Genomic DNA, 21,653 nt, shown 5'->3' with positions numbered 1-21,653 from the left:
AGGGGGCTTTGTACCACGCTGCCCGAGGTGGTGGGAGGTGGGAGGAATTCCTCCTGCAAGCGCACACTTGGTCCCTCTGCGGGAGGACCGCCGCTCACTTCAGGCCTGGTGCTCCCACGCCCCGCCAGGTGAGGAGCCTGCCCCAGGCGAAGTGCAGCCTTCACCCCCCAGGCACCCCTGGGGACTCCAGCAAGGAGAGGACTCCCCAGAGCCTCAGGGACAAGAGGGGCCTGTACCCCGGGCTCCTCCCAGCTGTGGGTGGAGATCCTGACTCCACCCCCTGCCTTTGCAGCGAGGAACCGCCCCTGGATCTGACAGGCAAGGTGTACCAGCTGGAGGTGATGCTGAAACAGCTGCACACGGACCTCCAGAAGGTAAGGCTGCCAGGCAGCTGCCTCACATGGCACTTCCCAGATGCCTGGGAGGTGGGCAGCAAGGCTGGGGCTCCCATCTCCACCTTCATCCCGTCTGTTCTAGGAGAGGCCACCCAGCTCTGAATGTAGTCATGAGCGAAGAGCTTGACAGTAGGGAAGGCTGGTAACGCACCCAGAAACTCTTAGAAGGAGAATAAGTTGGTCCAACCTTTTTGGAGGGCATTCAGACCATATTTATCAAAACCGTAATTGTGTACCTTGTCAACCCAGCAGTTTCACTGTGAGAATTTGTCCAATAGAATTCCAAGCACAGGCACAAAGAGACCCATGAGCAAGGGTCTTCACTGCTGTACCACTGGCCATAAAAAACTGGAGCCAGTGCAGCTGTCTGTTCACAGGAGAATAGTGACGTAAAGGGCAGGACAGCCATCCAGCGGAATAATCTGCTGCAAATTAGTCATGACCGAAATCTATATGTTCACTGACATACAGAAGAAGTCCAGTAACTCAAGGAGAAAACTCAGCTTGCAGCAGACCTGTTTCCTAGAACACTGTAACACTTAAAAAATGTCTCCCAGCTGTGGGTCAGAGGGCTGTCTAGAAGGTGACATTCCAGATTGTTCCTTATCTCCAGAGTGTGGGATAGTGAGGAAAAATAAGTTTGGAAGAGACTCTCCCTTGTTGTTTTACATACTTCTGGGTAAAGGGCCAGAAGGTGGCCAAGTATCACATGGAAGCCTCAAGCACAGGAATCGTGGGGGCCCGGGTTCAAATCCCACCCCACCATGTAAGGCTGTGTGACGCTGCACACATCGCTGCATGAGAAGGTCTGGTCTCATTTCCTGGTCTAGGAAAATGGGGGTCACAACATCTCACAACCCTTGGGTGGCTGCAAGGCCACCCAATGAGGTGATCATAGTAACTGTCACACAGTTTACTCCACTTCAGGCTGTGTGCTGAGAGCTCAGTATGCGTGACCTCAGGGAAACCTCTCAACCGCCCCTTTTGCAGTTTTCTTGTTTTGTTTTTTTTGACCGAGCAGTGGGGTTTGTGGCATATTAGTTTCCTGACCAGGGGTGGAACCCACACCCCCTGCCTTGGAAATGTGGAGTCTTAACCACTAGACCTCCAGGGAAGTCCTGTCAACACCCACCCCCCTTTTAGAACTGGGGAAACTGGGGCCCAAAGAGTTTGACCCTCTCTGGGTCAAATGGGCCCATGAGGTGATGCGCCTGAGGTTACTCAGCTGCTGAGAAGCAGAGCTGGGGTTTGAACCCTGGCAGCCAGGCAGGGCTCACAGGCCCCGGGGGGCCGTTCGGCATGCGCCCCGCTGACACCAGCCCCCGCCCCACAGGAGAAGCAGGACAAGGCGGTGCTGCAGTCAGAGGTGGCCAGCCTGAGGCAGAACAACCAGCGGCTGCAGGAGGAGTCGCAGGCCGCCAGCGAGCAACTGCGCAAGTTCGCCGAGATCTTCTGCAGGGAAAAGAAGGAACTCTGAGGTGGAGAGGCCACCACCCCCACCGGCCGCCCGGGCGAGCGAGCGTGGGCTCCTGCCCTCCTCTCCCTCGGCCCGGCCCCTGGTCGCAGGCGTGACCAACATACTGCAGCCAAGGCCCCACCGCCCTTCCAAGGACACGGACGCTTGGAGCAGCTGTGGGGCCTGAGGGAGGCCTCCCCGGGCTGTCTGCTCCTGGTCCTCGAGCCCCAGAGGGCAATGTGGTCTCTGGCCTCCCTCTGAGCTGCTCTCTCTGGTTCCTGGGGGCTGGGCCCCTGCCCACACCACCCCCATGGGGCCCGTCCCACCCTCCCCACCCAGCCTCTTCCTAGGACCATTCCATCGGAAGCTGTAGGAAGGGGCGGGGAGGGCAGGAGCGAGTCTCCAAACCTCACAGCTCCAGGAGTTCACAAACCAGGTTTCCTCACTACATCCAACAGTATCTGGGCTGGTGGGGCCATGACCCCTGCATGAAAAATCACGGTGGGAAACCGGCCGCCGGCGTGGAAGCGGGGCCAGGGCTCTCCATCCTCGGTGCACTGGCTCCAAAAATCATGGACTTTGCCCCCTCCCAACCCTATCCTCCAAAAAACAACCAGGAGCACTTTGTTAGAGTTTCATTTATTTTCTTGAGGGGAGGGAATCCCAGGATGGAAAGAGGAAACGCCAGCATCCAGAGTTAACTTCTCTGAAGAGGAAGCTATTTGCACACTTGGGACCATTTCCACAGTCTTTTTTGACCAGTCTCCAGACTGCCAGAGGCCGCGGCGCCTGGGCCCCTCCACCTTCGAGCTACTGACGCGGCCGGGCCCAGCAGCCCACCGCTACCCCTCCATCAGCCCCAGCCTCTTCTGGACACCAGGAGGGCCTCCACCGAGCCCTCAGGTCAGGGCTGGAGAGAAACAGCCTTCATCTCCTCTCTGCTTCTGTTTTCCCTTTACAAACCCCCCAGCCCATCTTGCAGGCCCCCCAGCAGTGACATTGCCCCCACCCCGGGGAACACTGCAGTGCGCACCCCAACTAGATGCTGGTTTCCAAAGGCAATAAGGGGCAGCTGGCCGGACAGCTGAGCCGGTGTGGTACTACGCTGTTCACCCAGGAAACAGAGCTTTTTTTTTTTTTTTCCTTTAAAAACAAACTATATATATATATATATTTATTTTTTCATGTAGAGTTGCGCCAGAACAAGTCTGTACGGTCACACAATCTGTGGATTCCCCCAACCTCAAACTGAGGATCGAGGCTCGTTCCCCGCTCCCAGTGGGCTGGGGCTTAGCAGGGGAGACTCAGAGGGACAAAAGCCCGGGGACCCTGCTCCACGCAGCACACTCCCGACTGGGAGGCCAGCACCAGGCGGCCCAGCCCCACGTCCAGAGACCCCCTACCACCTTCTCCCTGGGGCCAGAAACCTCAGGGGAGGAGGCCCACACAGGACACAGACTTTTAAGGAGCAGGAGAAAAGGACCCTGGTCCTGCCTCCCCGCAACCAACCTCTGGCCCCTGAAGCGACACTGCAGTCCCACAAGAAGAGCCCTCGGACCTGCCATCTCCTCTCCCCCAGAAAGGGTGGGGGGAGGGGGCAGCCTGCGGGGTCCTCAGCCCTGGCCAACTACTGTGATGTCTCTGCCCCTCTTCCCGGATCCCTTCTTGGAAGGGTTCTCCAGGACCACCCACCCTACCCCCACCCCTTTCCTCCTCAGACCCTAACCTGGAGCCTGCCCCACCCCCACCCTCTTTTTTTAAGTCATCTCCTCCTATCTTCAGATCATTTGAATCATCTTGGGGACCTAATCATGTACATTGACACGTGTAAATTAGGATTTTTGGTTTTGTTGCCTGTTGTTGTTTTTAAGGATCTTTGCAAAGCACATCTATTTAATTCGAGTTTGGTGAAGATAGCAGCAGGGTTTTTTGTTTTTGTTTTTTTCCCCCGCCTCTTTTTTCCCCCCAGTATGTTGATTTGTTTCATCTGGATTTTTTTTTTTTTTTTTAATTCTGTATTGTCTTTCCCTCCCCACCTCCCCTCTTCATTCCAGTCTTGAGATTTTCTGGCATGTTTCTGGAGGTTTCAAAGGAAATAAATGTTTCATAGAAGTGGCTTGTGTGTTCACTATCTGAGCAGCCCCGCGGAGTCCTGACAAGACGGGGTGATCCAGCATCAGCCTTTTGTCCCCCTTGTCCCAAACACCATCACCCCCAGTGCGCGCACACCTCTAAGAACCCAGGAGCACCATTCTCACCAACTTCTCTTTCTCAAAACCCAAGCGACAGAAATCCAACACTCAGAACGTAAGAAATGTAGTGAAAAGCAGGAAGTACTAACCCTTGGACTGCCAGGGGATTCCTCCAAATGTAAGAAATTCTTAAAAAGAGACAGGTCCTACCCTCACAAGTCATATACTGGCGGCCCGAAGCCCAGACCTGGGGCTTCCCTGGTGGTCCAGTGGTTAAGAATCCGCCTTGCGATTCAAGGGACGCGAGGTCAATCCCTGGTCCAGGAAGATCCCACATGCCTCAGAGCAACTAAGCCCGTGCGCTTCACCTACTGAGACTGCACTTTGGAGCCCAGGAGCCTCAACTACCAGGCACTGCAGCAAGAGAAGACACTGCAGTGAGAAGTCTGCACACCACAACTGGAGTAGCCCCTGCTCTTTACAACCAGAGAAAGCCGGAGCGCAGCAACGAAGACTGACCCAGCGCAGCCAGAAGTAAATGCATTGAGACAAAAATAAATATTTTTTAAAAATAACGGTCAGCTTGATCTTGGCTGGCCTTGACCTGCAGCGGCTTGAAGCAGGATTTCTGTTCCCAGAGATTGAGGTCGGGCCACTGCAGTGAAAGCGCTGAATCCTAACCACTAGACCACGCGGGACAGTGGCCAGTGAAGGCCCTGGTCTGTCAGCTGTGTAGAAATGAATTTCCACATAGAGACGGAAAGTACTGAAACAAGTGTTCATTAGGAGGAAAGTACAGTCCACGTGGATTAGACGCACGGATGGGCTCGGAGAAAGTCGCACCCTCCTGGTAGTTTGAATCACTTTTATGGGGCATTTCTTCAGGGTTTCCTCTGGCCAGTCATCTTGCATTGCCTGGTTACGAGTCCCTCTTTGGTTTATCCCAGGATCCTCTCATGCGTGCCCAAGCATCTCAGCCAAGATGGATTCCAACAGAGAGGCCTATGGGTAGGAGTTGACATCACTTACTATGAGGTGACACCCCCTCCCTTTTGACCTCCAAGGAGCCTTTCTGCGCATGTGTAGTGGGGAAAGTCTACTTGACTTGGAGAATAAAGAGTGTGTGGTCTATCTTTTATCTGGGCAGGGTCCAGCTCTTCTCTCTCTCACTATTTAGAAGGATCTGTCCACAGGGGAGAAGCCAGCTGTTCACCCTGGGGCCCATCTAGCTCCTGCCTCATGCTTTTTAAAATCTGGAGGTGGTACAGAAAGAAAGCTGGATTTTGAGCTTGGTAACTCTGTCCTCAAACTGTTGAGCTGCAAGACTCCGAACGGAGGGGCCTCTGCCTCCCAGCTGGGCTGTCGCCCCAGGCCACACCCTCCAGGCGGGTGCTGGCTCATTTGCACCCCCACCTCCGTCCCCGCCCTGTCCTCTCTCTGCCAGTCGTCTAGTTGGTGGTTTGGAGTGAAGAGCAGCTGCTGCTTCCAGTCCTGGAGCTCTGGGCAGTGTCAGTGCCTTGGAAAGATACTGGTGTCCCCTGGGACCTCAGCCCTGGGCCAGACCCTCCTATAGGGGCTCTCCTGGCCGGGAGGGGTCCTAAACCCCTGGCCCCAGATCTGCAGCTGCCCTGGCAAAACTTTTTTTGCAGTTTGACCCGGGGGTCGGGGTCAAACTTATTTCCAAATCCCAAAATTTCATGTGAGAATCCCATTGTCCAGCCTCTTGTGGGAAGTCTGGGTCCAACTCCGCCTGGATCCGAGAAGCAATCCCACTACCTCTTGACAGGCCTGGCCCCACAGCTGGGGCTTTCTGGCCCACCTGCCCATTTACCTGTGCTGGACTTTATCATTTCTGAGCTCATACCTGATGCTTCTCTAACCCAGACCCCCGCCCTGCAAAAAAAAAAAAAAAAAAAAAACTCTTTCCCAAACGGGTACATATCTTTTTTCCAGAGGAGGTGGACCAACTATTTCCACACCTCCTAAAAATTCTAGAGTGTTCCAGACGCCCTCCCTGTCTCCACCCTCCTTGAGGCTCCATCCTCAACCCCGGCTCCCCTCCCCCACCGGCACGGAAACGGTGGAACAAGCTGTTCTCACATCCTCTCCTGGCGCCTGTGACACTCACCAACTTCCAACACCCCACAACTCACACACGCCAGCCTGTGCTCTCGCCCGAACTGCGCCCTGCGCGTCCCTTCCCCGGCTTGCCCCACTTTTCTGCTTCCTCTGCCTGTTCCCCACCAACCCCCCCCCCCCGCCATCTCCCCCCAACCCAAGCAGGCGCCCTCCCTCCCCACCCCCAGCCTCTCCCTCAGCCTCCCACCCCACTTCTGGCTCTCTCCTCACCCAGCCTTTGAATCCTTTCCTGCCTTTGGCGCTCTCCAGATTTGTCTATTGTCTCCCTCTGTTCTTTACATCCTCTTCCCTATGAAGTCTCATCTCTGTATCATTGTCCTGGGACTTCGCCTGTCCTGGATGCTGACTTCATGTCTCTCCCCAAATGTACCTCCTCTCTCATTCTCTTTTGCCCTCTCCTGTTTGATGGGCCCTGGTTCTCTGCCTTCCCTCGCCTTCCCTTCTGCTTCTCTCTCCAAATCACTGACTACTTCCTCCTTTCTCTGTCTCTCCCCGTGCGTCTATTTTTTATTACTGTTATTTTCTCTCTCCCACTAAATCTCCATCTCGTCTGTTCTCTTCCCCCATAATTCCTGTGGCTCCTTCATCCACATCTCTCTCCCAGACCTATGTCTTCCCTCTCCTGCTCCTTTTTTCTGATTTTCTAAAAATGTGTGACTCTCATAGCTGTCTCTCTCCTGACCGTTCTTGTGTCCTGGTTCTCACTCTTCACCTCACCTCACCCAAGTCTGTCTTTCCCCTGATGTCCCTGGATCTGCACCGTTCTTTCCTTTGCCCCTTCCCCTCTGTCCTTTGCCCCACAGCGGGGATGGGGAGCTCCAAGGGATGTCTGGTCCTAGGGTGAGGCCCTAGGGTGGTACCCCTGCTCCCTCCCGTAGCCCCGAGGGGAGGGCATCTTCATCGCTCCATCCCTTCCCTTCCCCCAGTCCCCAGCTTCCCGCCTCCCTCCCTCACTGCTTCCCTCCCTCCCTCACTGCTTCCCGCTGCAGCTGCAGCAGTCGGTTGCCAGGGCAACCACAGCTGGCTGGGTGGGAGCCCCCTCTTCCCCATCCCCCCCCTTCGGCTTTCTCTTCCCCTCCACCCCATCCTCCCCTCTTCTCCTTTCCAGTGAGGCTGGGAGGAGCTGGGACAAAGCCAGAGAAAGGCTGGGGTGGGGTGGGGGGGGTGCCGAGGGGAGCCGGGAGGGAGATGGAGGTAGGGGCCCCGCTCCAGCTGTTCACCTCTCCCCTCGCGAGGCCCCATCTCCCCTTCTCGGTGACGCCCCAAAGCAGCCTGGAGAACGAGGCCGACGACATGGGCAGAGGGGTCAGCCCCACTTTAATACACAGAACAAGTTAATTCACAGCAGAGGCAGGCAATAAAGGAGACTCGTTGACAAGGGGGGGTGGGCACGCCTGGATTGGGGGGAGACTCCCCCAGGCTCACCACTTCCCCCACTTGCAGTCTCGATTTCCCTTTTGTTTTTTTTAAACCCGAACAACAAACACACACAACCACAAGAAACAACCACGCCCCCTCGCGACCCGAAAGTGGCCAGCGAGGGTGGCAGGAGGGGGCGGGGCGGGAAGGGGGAGAATCTAGTCCGTTGCAGAGTCTGTGCTTCTCATTCCAGCAGGCGCTGGGCAGGGGCCCGCCTCGTCCCACCGGCGACGGCCGGCCAAGGCCGGCAGGCACGGAGTGGGCACGGGCAGGCAGGGCTCTCGGGGAGGGAGCAGGAACGGAATTCAAAACCATGGTTCACGTCGTCATGCAGTATCCACGGTGGGCACCGAGAGGGGGCGAGGGGTGGACACCACACCCCCCGGCCTGGGGCACAAGGAGGGGATGGTGCCCATCTTGGGTGGGGAGGTGGGACAGCTGCAACTCCAGGGGCTGGGGGGAGGGGCTGCCAGGCAGGAGGCTGGCATAGACTGGTGCCCAGTAGATGCGCTCAGCAGTGCCCCCTCCACCCAGCCAGACCTTATAGGACTCTTTGTTATATATTAATTTCTTTCTTTTTTTTTTTAAGTTTTTGACTTTTTCTTTAGAAAAACGCTTTGTCCGTGCCCCCAGCCGGCATCCACCACCCCTCGTGCCCGCCTAGAGGCGGGGTATGGCTTTGAGGGGAGCAGAAGGCCCTGGTACCCATTTGCCAAGGGGGTGAGGAAGGAGGAGGAAGGGAGAGGACCCTGCTGGGCCCACCAACCCACAGGGCAAACATTCCACTTGCGCAGAGGGGAGGGGTGGCCTGGCCCCCTCTCTGGCTCCCCCGGCCCCCCCCACTGTGGGGCGTTAAGGATGGGGAGAGAGTGGAGGAGCTCTGAGAGGAGAGGCAGGTAGGCAGGCATCACCCCAGAGGTCCGGGCGAGCCAGAGCCAGGCCTAGGTGAGGGTGATGTAGGCAGACGCCTTCTCTTTCAGGTGCCGAAGACAGAGGTGACAACTCCAGCTCCCTGTGGGGCAGGCGCAGGACAGGGAGGTCGGCCAGGTCTGGGCGGGGCTGCCCCCACCCCCACCCCCACGTCAGACCCTCTTCTCTCACCTTCTGGGGGCTCCGCCATGGGGGGACTCAGGCAGTACATGTGGTAACCCCGATCGCAGTCATCACAAAACAGCAGCTGGTCCTGGGGGGTGAGACCCGCCCAGCTGGCACCCTGGGGGCATGGGCACCAGAAACCGGGGTGGGGGGCGGGGGCAGGGGCCAGGTCAAAGGGGCTGGGGGAGGCGGTCCCTTGCAAGACACAAAGGGCTCTGAGAAGGTCATCTTTGCAAAACCCTGCTGGGCCCTGCCAAATGCCCTTGAGGACCATCAGTTTGTGGTTTGTAGTTTGGGTTTAATAGGATTCTGTGTGACACTGAAAATGACGCTGAGATGGTCTAGAAGCCATGGGTTCAGGTCCCAGCAGAACCATGTCCCTAGCTGGGTGACCTCAGGCAAGTGTATTCCCCTCTCTGAGCGCAGTGGGAACGAGAGCACCTACCTCAGGGCAGTTGGGAGCACTCAGAGAGTGAAGAGTGTTAAGTGCCGGGTTCAATTAATGGCCACTAACAATAATAATAATACACATTACTGGTGTTCACCAGGGAGGGCGCTCCAGGGAAAGGCCTTAGGCCCAACTGGCAAAGGGAGGGGTGTCAGGTGGGGAGGCCTGGGGGCAGGTGCCCAGGGGAGGGAGCCTGTGAGTACTCACGTCGTTCTCCGAGGTGCCACACAGGCTGCAGGACTTGCACTCAATGCACTGCCAGCGGTAGGTGCGCACAGCCGCCGTCATGTTCACCGTGAACTGTAAACACGAGGGGTGTCCTGGGGGCCGAGGAGCAGGGATGCGGTTAGGGGTTGTCGTGCCCCTGATGGCTACTGACCCTGGGGAAGCCCCTGGGGGCTCAGCACCACCCCCTGGCTCACAAGGCTTCACCCCGCCCAGCCCACGGTGCCCTGTGCCCGTTCCGCAGGCAGCCGGGGCCACCAGTCTCCTACCCAGCCACCATGGCAACCACACTCTGCTCCCCAGGACACCATGGCAACCGCATTCCATTACCCACGGTGCTGTGGCAACCACTTTCTACCACCCACAACACCAGGGCAGCCACGTTCTGTTAACCGCTGTGCTGAGGCAGCCACATTCCATTAGCCACAGCAGAGTGGCCAACCCGTTCCCTTAACCGCAGAACGTGGCAACCACAGTCTCCCAGCCACGATGCCATGGCAACCGCCTTCCACAGAGGGGTCCCCACACCCTGGTTCCCTGCAGCCCAAGCCCATTACACACGACACCACTGCAACCACACCGTTACCAACGTGACTGTGGAGTGTGTCAACCCTCTGGTCCTCCCACCACCCCGGCGCAGACCCGCAGCCACCACCCCAGGCCACCTCACCACCAATTGCCATGACAACCTTATTTCACTACCCATAATACCATGACAACCACAATTCATTAGACACCGTACTGAGGCAACCACAGTCTCTTACCCACAAGTCCACCTTGGGAAACCACATTCTATTAACCACAACTCCATGGCAAGCGCCCTCTGTTGTCCACAGCCTCCAGGCAGTGGCAATCCATTACTTGCCATCACAGCCCACTACCCCAGGGTGTTTTGGCAGCCATCTTTCACTGTTCCCCATGCCAGACACACACGTGCCAGTGCCCACAATGCCATGACAACTGAGTCCCATTGTTCCCAGAGCCTCCCTGACCCCACTGAGTTTCCCACAGTCCTCAGCAGTTGAGTCAGCTCTGTTTATCCACCAGGATGCTCTGCATTCCCCCCAGTTCTCTCTCCTCAGCTTCCTACCCTCCAGATCTGGAGTCTCTCCACCCTGGCCCCCAGAAGCCTCAGGTGGGGGGGCATCACCTGATCGCCCACAGTCAGCACAGGAGATGAGGTCCTCAGGACACCCCGTCTTCTTGGAGCCCCCCAGGCAGAAGTCGCAGTAGCCGTTGGGGATGACAGTGCCGTCAGGCGCCTTCTTGGCTGAAAGACAGCAGGCAGGGGTTGGCGGGGGCAGGAAGGGACCCTCAGTCCAAGGCTGCTACAGAAGTAGGGGCGGAGGGAGGCGTCCCTACCTGTGTGTTTCCTCTGTGACTCAGGGACCCAGGCCAATTCTTTGTAAAACTCTGGGGGTGGGGGGACAGAGAGAGGGGCTCTCACCACAGGCAAGGCTCCACCCTGCCCTCGGCCTCAGCCCCAGGGGTGGACCCCTTGTCCAGGCATGGAGGAAGTGAGGAGAGGGAGCCGCTACCCCAAGCTGCGTCCGGCAGCAAAAGAGAGTTGCAGGGAGCCCAGGTAATTCTCATCAGGACCCCCCAACTCTCTGAGAACAACTGACAGGTCCTCTTTATTAGGTAAAAACTTGGCAGGTACAGCTTTAGGAAAAGCCCCCTGCTTCCCCTGCCCATACGCACTTCTGCCAGGCAGCCACCCCCAACTAAGCCCCAACTAAATAAAAATTAGGAAGAGGCCACTGGCCACGATCTGGTATGGAAACAGACACTCAGAAGGAAAATTCTGAACACAGAGGTGCCTGGGTGTGTAGTAGGGGTGGGATGAAGAGACTGCTCTCTCCCACCGAGGAACGGGTGGGAGGATGGTTCCTCCACTAGCAGAGCCTCTCCCCGAGCCTTCCCCCATCCCTCAGCTGTCGAGGTTGGCACTGGATTGGCATAGGCGGATGCCAAGGGTTCCCAGGCCACAGCCCCTGCCCCTTGGCCGAAGCTTAGCAGAGAAGGGAGGGAAGGGAGGCAGGGAGGGAGGGGAGTCATCTATCACCCCCCTCCCCAAGCTCTAATTGAAACAATAAATCAGACCCAGAAATATTACGCCCGGCCGGGAGCGAGGGAGAGATGGTTGGTTGCCATGGCAACCCCAGAGCCAGCATCCCCATGGTTGGTGGGGGGAGGGGACCGCTGAGCTGGAGATTTTCCAGAAATGTCTAATGTGCCCCCTCCCTCCCAGGCTCCTTAGCCCCCACTCCCAGGGCCCCTCACCACCCCACGCCCTGCCCGCCTGCTCACGTTTATGGTTGTTTTTCCGGTGGAAGGGCAGGGCGTGGCGTTCGGCGTTCTCCTCCCCCTCCTCCTCAGCCAGGTGGGTGTGGGTGTAGTGGTAGCTGAGCCCTGGCCGGTTCTTATACCGTTTCCCACAGACTGGAGAGTGAGCAGGGAGGGCCGGTCAGCCCTCCAGCCCCTGCCGCCTCCACCCTGGCCTCCAGGATCACACCTCCCCCCTCTGCCAGGGTCCAGAATGGGAGGGAAGGGGGCCAGTGGGGAGCAAGGTCTCTGGGTCCCACTCTCTCTCTCTCTCTCTTCCCCCCTCTTCAGAAGGACTCACTATCACAGACATACGGCTTGTCTCGGTCCTCCAGGGAAGCGGTGTCCTGGCGTTTCCGGAGCCCCCCGATGCCATATGCCTGAGGGGAAAGAGTCAGGAGTGAGGGGCCAAGAAAGGGAGGGAACTAAAAGAATTTTCACCATTTGGGCCTGAAAGCCCAATCACAGCTCTGCCACTTCCTAGGTGTGAGTCTAGAATAACTCTCTTGACCTCTCAGAGGTTCCATTTTCTCATCTGTGCCACGGATAGGAAGATAGCTCTAACCCACTGTACAATCTCTGTTTTGCAAATGGCTTAATATGCCCAAGCCTCAATTTCCTCATCTGTAAAATGGGTATAAAAATCCCCTACCTCTTCAGGCTGCTCTGAGGGTTAAATAAGGTAAAATTGGGGCAGGGTCTGAACACTGCACAAGCAATCAGTGGAACCTGCCTTGAGGGGAAGGGTGATGGGGGGAGGTTTGGGAGTGATACCTTTCCTTTGGCCCTGTTCTTCCTCCTGGGCATGTCATCCTCCGGGTCTTCCACTTCAAGATCATGCGGAAACTCCAGCAGTTGCTGTTTCTGGGCACCAGGAGAAGAGAGACTGGGGTCAAGAAACGGGGTATTGTTCTGCTTTGGGAGGTAGTTCTGGGCACAGCAAAGATCAGGGGTGGCAGGGCAAGTTAGGAGGTCTTTCCAAAAGAAGATGAAGTGTGGAGGGATGGAGACAGGATGCTCAAAGGTCCTAGGGAATCAGGGGAGATTTCAGATGAGGAGCAAGATGGGCCAGGACACAGGCCGGGTGAGAGGGCAGCCACAGCCTCTGGACGGGTGGGGGAGTGGGCAGTCCTACCTGGCAGTCCATAATGGTCTCCTCCTCCTTCAGCTCTATCTTCTTCTCCCCTGTCTCGGCACACAGGAGAGCCTCAAGGACTGGCCCTTCAGGGAGGCCACCCTCCTTCTTCAGTGGCGCTTCACAGTCTGGGGACAAGACCATGGTAGGTAGGAGGGGGGTCAGGTGGAGAACTTGTCCCTGGAGGACTCCTCGGACTGCCCAGGTTGGGGAATCATACTGTTTTCTGGAGGAAAGAGGCTCAACCACCAACCACACTCAACCAGCAACAGACTCAAATACTCAACCATCCATACCTCCCTCAATACCTCCACACATCCTAAGGATGCCCAGACCCTGGGGAAGACACAGTCAGACCATCAGAGACCACTAAACATACTCAGGGAGAGACATGGCTGGACCCTCCTATATAACTACATAATACACATAGGAGATCCCACCCAGAGCCCCACAACTGGAGAGAACAGACATTCAAACAGGACACACATGGACATACACAAGGGAGATACAGACAGATCATCTGAGACAGTCGGACACACAAAGAAAGAGATACACCCAAACACTCAGATACACCCAGACTCACGGAGGAGACATATCCAGACCCTTGGGCACACTCAGAGACACTCCGAGAGAGAACATTAGACCATCAGATAAACCCAGACCACATGGGGAAAACACAACCAAACCCTACCAAACACCTGAACATACTTAGGGGAGAGAGAGACACACCAGAGAATCACTCAGATGGATACACATACACACAGGTGATACAGACAGTCCCTCTGGGACAATCAGACACACCCAGGAAGACAGAGCCAGATGGACACGCCAATACACCTGCCTGGACCCACACAGATCCTTGGTTATACCTGGGCAAGGGAAGAGAAACAGCCAGTGACTCTAATAGTACTGGACACATTTGAGAAGTGATAAAGACAGACACTCATGAAGCAGCAGACATGGGCAGAAATACACCTAATACACCAAACAGACACTCAGGGACGAGATTCTCCCAGACATTCCAGAGCATCTGGTACTCAAAGACAGAGAGACACTCAGGAACAGATAGACCAGACACACTTAAGAGGAAATAAGCCTGGAAACACCTGAAAAGAGACACAGACACCAAGACACGCTGTACTACAAATGGAAAAAGTTACAACCAGAGACTCTGACACACCCAGACACACTCAGACATCCACAGGAAAAAATAAGCAGATACTCTGATACATCCCAACTCACAAGGGAAGAAATATACAAGGATGGGATACACCTGGACACACAAAACAAATACCACACTCTGTCCAGGAATACACCTGGGTCTAAGTAGAAGATGCAGTCCAAAAAACTCAGGGAAAACTGGAGAGTCTCTGTACTACCCCCAGACACACACCAGCAGACACAGCCAGTCACTCAGACATGGGCCAGGAGGGAAATAAAGGCAGATGCTCAGATGCACAAGAGCATCAACACACTGATCACTCAGTGGTGTGGGCACCCACGGGGCCATCCCAGGCACAGAACGGAGCCCCACCTACCGATCTTGTACTCGCAGGGCCGGAGTCTGGGGTCTTCCAGGATGTTGAGCCTCCGTTTCTTTCTCCAACAGCGGGCTGGGTACGTATAGATCTGTCCGGGGGCCAAACCTGGAGTAAGAAGGGCGGTAAGAACGCGGCCGGGAAGCCGCCGCCCCGTCCCACCCCCGCCCTCCCGGCCGGTACCCGGGCCGCGGTGGGTCTTCTCCATCCAGATGTAGCAGTTGTTCTGGGCCACGCCGGTCTGCGAGTCGAGGAAGGGCAGGCGCAGGCTGCGCTCGGCGCACAGGCGCGCGTTGTAGCTGCGGCAGTGCTCGATGGCCTCGCGGTAGAAGTCCTCGCCTAGGCTGCGAGGGGAGGGTAAGCGGGCGGGCGGCTGTCAGCAAGGGCAGGCGCACCCGGTCGCCCAGCACCCCTCCCCCAGCCCACCCGTCGGGAATGGGTGGGCCGACTCCTCCAACCTCACCTCTCCCCTCCGGTCGGGACCCAGGAGCCCCCAACCCGGGACTCAAGCGGGCCTCGAGCCAAGGAGTGGATACAATATAGAAACAGATAAAGATACACCAGGACACATCCATTCAGGCACATATCCAAATCCATAATACAAATGTATCGCACATAGTCGCACAGGATTCACACACAAAGAGAGACATATCCCGAGACTCACAAAGGGAGAAAGAGACACATCTCACATATGGGCACACACAAATATCTACTGAAAAACACAGATCTCTCAAGTCTCATAAGTGTAGAAACAGACAGATCACACACGTGTCCATGCACAAATATACATCACATATCCAAAGACACACAACATAAACAATCACCCACAGAAAGACACACAACATGTAAACAGATTACACACCACAGACACTCACACTCACTCATGCATCCGAAGACACACACAGGTACACAAATGTTATGACAAAAAATGTTTAACTACCCATATAAGCACTTACACACATATCCAAATACACAACACAAATCACACACAATTCAGATACACTATTCAAAGAAATCACACAGATTCACACAGGATACACACACAGTCACAAAGATAAACAATAATATAGAGACCAACATCTAAAATACACAAAGATACACATATACTCAATGTAGAAACAAATCCACCCATATTGACACAAAAATTTGCACATAAATACAGGAATACCTACATATCCAAAGACACAGAACACAAGTGATGCACAGTTTCAAAGGACACGCACACACACTTAAAGACTCAAATATCCAAAGATACCTAGAGTAGAATAAAAGAAATCAAATACACATCCACACACATATCCAAGAAAAAAACCACCAGAATCCGAACAAGTGACACACACTCCATATCTCAAGACAAAGATACTGTGAGCTTCACTCAAGTTTACCAAGGTCCCCGCGCCCCTAGTCTATTTCACCCTCTCCCCAACCCCGGGGGTCTCAGGGCGGGACATGACCCCCTTTCCCGAAGAGGACTCGGAGTTCCGCACACTCTCCGCTCCTCCAGCAGCAGCGCGTCGGACACGGTTCTTGCCAGAGACCCACAGTCACACACACTCGCAACCCCGCGCAGCCCGGCCCACGGTGACAGCCCCCCAGACACCCCATCGGCCCCACCCCCAGCCGCCACACACACACACGCCCGCGCGATCCGCCCGCGCGCCCTCCCCCGCCTCCCACCGGCCCGCGGCACCTCAGGGGGCCGGGGATGACCGTGGCCATCTTGCTCCCCGGGTCCTGCCCCCAGCAGGTCCCCGCCGGGCCGGTCCTCCCAGCGCTCGGGCGGGCGCTGAGGCCGCCCATCCATTCATTCCCGGGGGGCGGGAGCACCGGGGCCACAGCCAATCAGGACGGCGGGGCGGGCCCGCCCGGGCCATGCTGGGAGTGGTAGTTCCCCGCCTGGGCTGGCGGGACCCCACCGGGAAGCCGGTCAGAGGTGGGGCCCGAGGCACGCACAGCCACTCACGCACGCTCACCCGTGCACACCTCGGAGTCTCGCACATGGGTCTACACTCACGCGTGCACACCTGGGCTCGCACACACCCACACACGGCGGCTTACACACACATTCACACATATACTCACAGCCTCCCACGCAGACTCACGCACACTCCCTCTCCCACACCTTCGCACAGACTCGCATACATTTGCACTCACACAAACACTTGAGTGCCAGGAGAATTAGAGACACCGTACAGATGCCCACGCAAACGTCCCGCCAACGCAGGGCTCCCTGACACCGCCCCCTCCCCCCAGTCCCTCCTAGCTCCAGAGAACCCTCTCGGTCCCCGGTCTCTGGTCCCGGTCTCTGGTCACCGTCGGGGCTGTCTCTCTCACAGGGACCACGCCCGACTCAACCCTTTCCCAGACCTGAGAGCAGCCGTGCTAGTTAGGCGTGTGCTGTAGCCACACTTCCTGGGTTCAAATCCTGACTCTACCACTCGGTGGCCATGTGACCCTGGGCAAATAACATCTTTCTGGGAATGAGTTTCCTCATCTGTAAAATAAGGATGATGCCTCACTGGATTATTGTGAGGATTAAATGAATACGTGTTGGGGTGTGCATGTGTTAAGTCGCTTCAGTAGTATCTGACTCTTAGGGACCACCTGGACTGTAGCCCGCCAGGCTCCTCTGTCCGTGAGATTCTCCAGGCAAGAATACTGGAGTGGCTTGCCATTCCCTCCTCTAGGGAATCTTCCCAACCCAGGGATTGAACTCTTTATGTCTCCTGCATTGGCAGGAGGGTTCTTTACCACTAGCGCCACCTGGGAAGCCCTTAAATATTGGTAATTGCTTCAAAAGGCACCTGACAGGGGACTTCACTGTTGATCCAGTGGTTGAGACTCCACACTCCCACTGGAGGGGGCACAGGTTGGTTGGGGAACAAAGATCCCTTATGCCATGCAGTTTGGCAAACAAACAAACAAAACAAAAGGTACCTTGCAGGTAGTAGGTGTTCAATAAATTCATTCATTCCACAAAGAGGACCTGATGTGTACTAAGATGTAAAATGGTGATAGCTAACCATTATTAGAAAGAATAACGCTTGGCATATGTGTGTTAGTCACTCAGTCATGTCCGACTCTTTGCAACCCATGAACTGTAGCCCACTAGGCTCCACTGTCCATGGGATTCTCCAGGCAAGAATATTGGAGTGGGTTTCCATTTCCTCCTCCAGGGGATCTTCCCGACCCAGGGATCAAACCTGAGTCTCCTGGATTACAGGCAGATTCTTTACTGTCTGAGCCACCAGGGAAGCTTGGCATATAATAGATGCTTACAAAATATTTGTTAAGAATAAATGTATTGAGTAGCCACCAAGTGCAGGCACAGTTCTTTAACAGAGATTCACCCGTCTGATCCTCATAATGACCCAACAGGGTGATATTATCATTACCCCCATTTTCCCGATGAGGAAGTAGAGTCGCATGCCCTCAGCCCCTGGTGGTTGCTTGAAGGTGAGACTAAGAGAAGTATTCACTCACCCAGATGTCTGTACCACGTGGGTCACCCTCTTCTTTCTGCCACTGTCACCCACACTGACTCCACCCTAAGGGATGCCCAGAGAGGAAGCTGACCTATGGAGTCACAGCACTTGCCAAGTCCCACTCACCCACACCAAACCCACACCCCCATCCAAAGTTCCTGTTCAGGTTTGAGCCCTTGCATGGATGAAAAGGCCCCCAAATGTCCTTGTCTACCAGGGGGCTCTCCAGCAGACGAAAAGGCCTTAAAGCCCTCACCTCTTTTGTCTCTTGATGCCCCCACCTACCTCCCTGATGAGAGAGGTTCCCTCCAGGTCTTCCACACCCATGCGCACTTCTAAACACACACATACAAACAAACACACACTTCCCTGGTGGTCCAGTGGTTTAGACTCCATACTCCCCAGTGCAGAGGTCATGAGTTCAATCCCTGGTCAGCAGGGCATGACCTCAAACCAAAAATAAAATACACACACATACCCCCCTCTAGTCTTAGAGCCCTTCCACAGGCTCTCCCCCATCTCTCCCAGGTAAGGCCTTGACCTCCCTTTCCTCAAACCCCAAAAGCAGGGAGTGGGTCTCTGCTTCACATCTGGCCTAGAGCAGATGGCAAGGGGGTGAGGCACCCCACTGTGTGTCACGGGTCACACAGTGCCACAGGGACACTGGCACCTCACAGTCACTCTGGCCTCCAGGTCCCCTATGGTGGCCACCCCGATCTCATCCACAGTGAGCCCTGCCCCCCCAACCCACCAGCTCAGCTCCAAGAGCCCTTGCCACCTTCCTCTGTCACCTCCCACCAACCTCCAGTACATCCTTACACTTGCTCCCCACACCTCTAGCCTCAGGCACCTGGCTCACCCCAGAACCATGGCATCAGTTTTGCTCAGCTTGGAGCCTGAGTGCAGAACACTCCATCAGCTCCCTGGGGGCCCTTGTCCACCAGTGCAATTTGACCCACAGGTGACACCTGGAGAGGGGTCTCTCTCCCCTTCCTTTCCCCTAGTCACCCTCACAGACCCCTCAGCCACAGTCAAGCTCCCCTGTCCAAACAGTCCTCCTGTCCCCATCCCCCCATGCCCTGTGTGGAAACTGGGCCACAAGTGAAATCAACATTGATACTAAACAGTAAAGAATCTGCCTACAATGCAAGAGACCCGGGTTTGATCCCTGGGTCAGGAGGATCCCCTGGAGAAGGAAATGGCAACCCACTCCAGTATCTTTGCCAGGAGAATTCCATGGACAGAGGAGCCTTGCACGCTCCAGTCCGTGGGGTCACAAAGAGTCAGACACAACTGACACTTTCACTACATTTAGTCAGAGTCAGGCTCAGTACTAAGTACTTTACAAACATCACAGCAGCAACCATGAGATAATAAGAACTGTAATGATGCCCCAGTTCACAGATGGTAACACTGAGGCTCAAGGTGGGGAAGTGGTTAGTGCTCAAGATAGGGTTCCAATGCAGGCAATCAGAACCCTCCAGAGCCCATTCCTAAGGGGACTGGATTCTCTCAGGAACCGGCCCCTCCCCTCCCCTCACCTCCTGTAGACCCCTCAGAAGGTGAAAGCAAAGAAGGCTACTGGCACTCCCACCCCCAAGCTTACTCAGGTCTTCAGGCCCCCGCAATGGCTGCCGCACACCTACTCCAAGAGGTCAAAGTGAGGAGGTCTGGATACCCATAGATCCACCAACCTGCCCAGGAGCCCTGTGCCAGCCAGTTTGAGGGTGTCCCTGATAGGGGTAACACGTCTGTGTTGAAGAATTAGAGCGAGAGGGAGGCAGAAGTGTCACCGTTACACACCGTCTCACGCCTACCCCAACCCCACACACGCCCTCCAAGCCGGCTTGGCTCTCCGCAAAGCCACACGTGTAGGCGCGAGCTTGTAAGGCCCGGCCCCCCTCCTGGCCCAACTCCCCCCACCATCAGAAACTTGAAGCTACTGGGGGCCTTAGGTCCGGCCACCCCAGGCACAGCCTTTCCGGAGGGCGGGGGCGGGGGGGCGCCCCGAGCCCCTCCCCCACCCCAACCCCCAGCACCGTAGCTCAAGGTCAAGGTGGCGGAGGCGAGGGGCTGTGGGGAGGGGGGAGGAGGTCGCCCCGGCCCCTTTGTGCGGCGCCGCGGGCGTTCGCCCTCCGCCTCCTCCCCGCCAGGCCGGGGAGCGGGGGAGGGGAGGGCCGCGCGCGCCAGCCGGGGAGGGAGAGCCGGAGCGGCCGCGCGCCTGTCACTCCCAGCCCGCTGTCACCGCCTGGGGAAGGGGGCGGGGAGCACTGGGACCCAGGAGTTCGGGGTCCCGAGGAAGGAGCGAAAGAGACGGAAAAAGAGGGAAGAAGTGGAGAGAGCAAGGGCTGGCCAGGAGAGGAGAGAGCTGGGAGAGAGCTTAGGTTTGAACCCAGGCGTCCAGGATGCCAGCCGCGGGGCCCGGGAGGAAGCGAAGCTCGGAGGAGGCACGCGGACAGGGAGAAACGGAGGGAATCCCCGGAGACTGAGGGCGCTCCCAGCACCTTCTCCCGAGGCATCCGATCCCCAAGGAGATAGGAGATGCTCTCATTACATGTGTACAGGCGGGGAGAGGCAGGGAACCCACAGTCTAAACTGGCCGGAGCGTCGGGGCTTATGTCCTGAAGACCCGGGAAGAAAAAAAAAAAAAGGGAAACAGCAGGGATCGAATCGGGGACCCCCGACGTCTCAGCTCCCACCCTGAGGCCGCGCAGACCGAGGTCCCCGGAGAAAGAGAGGGGAAAGAGAGAAAGATGCTTTTGAGGAGGTAGAGACCTGGGAGACTAGGGTCCGGACTTAGGCATTCGTACTCCCAGCCCCAGGCAGGGGCAGACCTGGCGCCCCCAGAGACTCGGAGGAGGAGAAGGAAGCCCCTACCCCCACTCTGGGTGGGGAAACGGCCTCCGCCACCCCCAGCCCGCGCCACATTCCTTCACTGACAGCGACAAAGAAGAGGCGCCCCCGCGACCCTGGAGTGGCTCCTGCCCCCAGTCCCAGGGAGGAGACAGAGGGTGGCGACTCCCCCGGGGGGTCTGGAGGACAAGCTGGGGGCCCCATTCAACTACCATCCGCCCACTGCGTCCCCCTCCCCAGCGAGGGCGGGGGCAGGGTTCGGGTAGGGGGCGGGATGGAGGGACGTGGACGGCGGGGACACTCACGACTTGAGCGGGTTCTGAATGGCGGTGGCCATGGCCCGCTCGGCTGGGCCGCCTCCGGCCCGGGGCGCCGCTGCCGCCGCGCGCGGGCCCAGCCCGGCCTGCGCCGCCCGCTCTGCCGCCCAGCGCGCTACGATTTCATTCATTCTTGGGGCTGCAGCGCGAGCGGAGCGGGGCGGGCCGGGGGCGGGGCTCGGCCAATCCCCTCACCTCCCGGCGCACGACGGGACGTGGAGTCTAGGGGCGCGCGGCGGCGCCCGAGGGCGCCCCTGTCCGAACTACACGTCCCAGGGGGCGTCGGGAGGACCGTGTACCCATTGGCTACTGAGGATACAGGGCGTGGCTGGGCTCGCCCCAGAGCATCCTTTCCTCCCTGGAGTGCTCCCTTCCCAGCTCCGGCTCTCCATCCTCCAAGAACCACGGGCGCGCGGAAACGGGCGGTCGCTGATTTCTGGGTCTCCCTGGGTATGTGGATGACCCCAGGATCTGTCGTGTAATCTTGTCTTTGCCTATTTGTCTGGGTGTCTCTTCTTTTGTAAGTCAGTCTGTAAATAAGCACAGGGGTTAATCAATGCCTTTGTTCACTTATTAAGTGCCAGGCACTCTTCTAGGCACTGGGGAAACAGCATGAACAACAGACAGAATT

At 56.8% G+C, this 21,653-nt stretch overlaps 2 protein-coding genes across 17 annotated transcripts in view; one reads left to right on the top strand and one right to left on the bottom strand.

Annotated features, from left to right (window-relative positions):
* The window catches only part of SIPA1L3 (signal induced proliferation associated 1 like 3), a 249,460-nt gene extending 246,987 nt beyond the window's left edge, over positions 1–2,473 (top strand). For both annotated transcript variants that reach the window (XM_081516644.1, XM_081516643.1), the window contains exons 21-22: positions 293–374; positions 1,729–2,473. In XM_081516644.1, coding sequence (XP_081372770.1) covers positions 293–374; positions 1,729–1,872 — 226 coding nt within the window. In that variant the 3' untranslated portion in view covers positions 1,873–2,473. The remainder of the gene's footprint in view (positions 1–292; positions 375–1,728) is intronic.
* A 2,334-nt stretch (positions 2,474–4,807) lies between these two features.
* On the bottom strand, positions 4,808–21,323 carry DPF1 (double PHD fingers 1). 15 transcript variants are annotated; one of them, XM_081516649.1, is made up of 12 exons: positions 21,011–21,171; positions 14,551–14,711; positions 14,368–14,475; positions 12,830–12,957; positions 12,469–12,558; positions 11,996–12,074; positions 11,680–11,811; positions 10,732–10,782; positions 10,520–10,639; positions 9,352–9,464; positions 8,703–8,784; positions 4,808–5,045 (listed from the first exon to the last, which is right to left on the bottom strand). In XM_081516649.1, the coding sequence occupies exons 1-12, from the start codon at positions 21,151–21,153 to the stop codon at positions 5,017–5,019; spliced, it is 1,236 nt and encodes a 411-aa protein (XP_081372775.1). In that variant the 5' UTR covers positions 21,154–21,171; the 3' UTR covers positions 4,808–5,016. The 15 variants fall into 15 exon arrangements, with proteins under 15 accessions (XP_081372775.1, XP_081372778.1, XP_081372781.1 ...); XM_081516652.1 differs by lacking the exon at positions 21,011–21,171 and adding an exon at positions 16,058–16,182; XM_081516653.1 differs by lacking the exon at positions 4,808–5,045 and adding an exon at positions 7,477–8,613 and having other exon boundaries at positions 8,703–8,814; positions 21,011–21,141.
* Between the last annotated feature and the right edge of the window lie 330 nt (positions 21,324–21,653).

The sequence above is a fragment of the Giraffa tippelskirchi genome, chromosome 7, assembly GCF_054371585.1.
Source record: "Giraffa tippelskirchi isolate mGirTip1 chromosome 7, T2T-mGirTip1v1.2.pri, whole genome shotgun sequence".
Lineage (NCBI taxonomy): Eukaryota > Metazoa > Chordata > Mammalia > Artiodactyla > Giraffidae > Giraffa > Giraffa tippelskirchi.
Note: the sequence above shows the minus strand (reverse complement) of the source record. Positions and strands in the feature narration are given on the sequence as shown.

Coding starts and splice junctions, on each gene's coding strand:
- DPF1 (XM_081516645.1), bottom strand. CDS start 16,167: ATGGGCGGCCTCAGCGCCCGCCCGAGCGCTGGGAGGACCGGCCCGGCG. Junction 14,712..16,057: donor GTCATCCCCGGCCCCCTGAG/GTGCCGCGGGCC, acceptor CTCCCCTCGCAG/CCTAGGCGAGGACTTCTACC. Junction 8,815..9,351: donor GTGGCACCTCGGAGAACGAC/GTGAGTACTCAC, acceptor CCATGCCCCCAG/GGTGCCAGCTGGGCGGGTCT.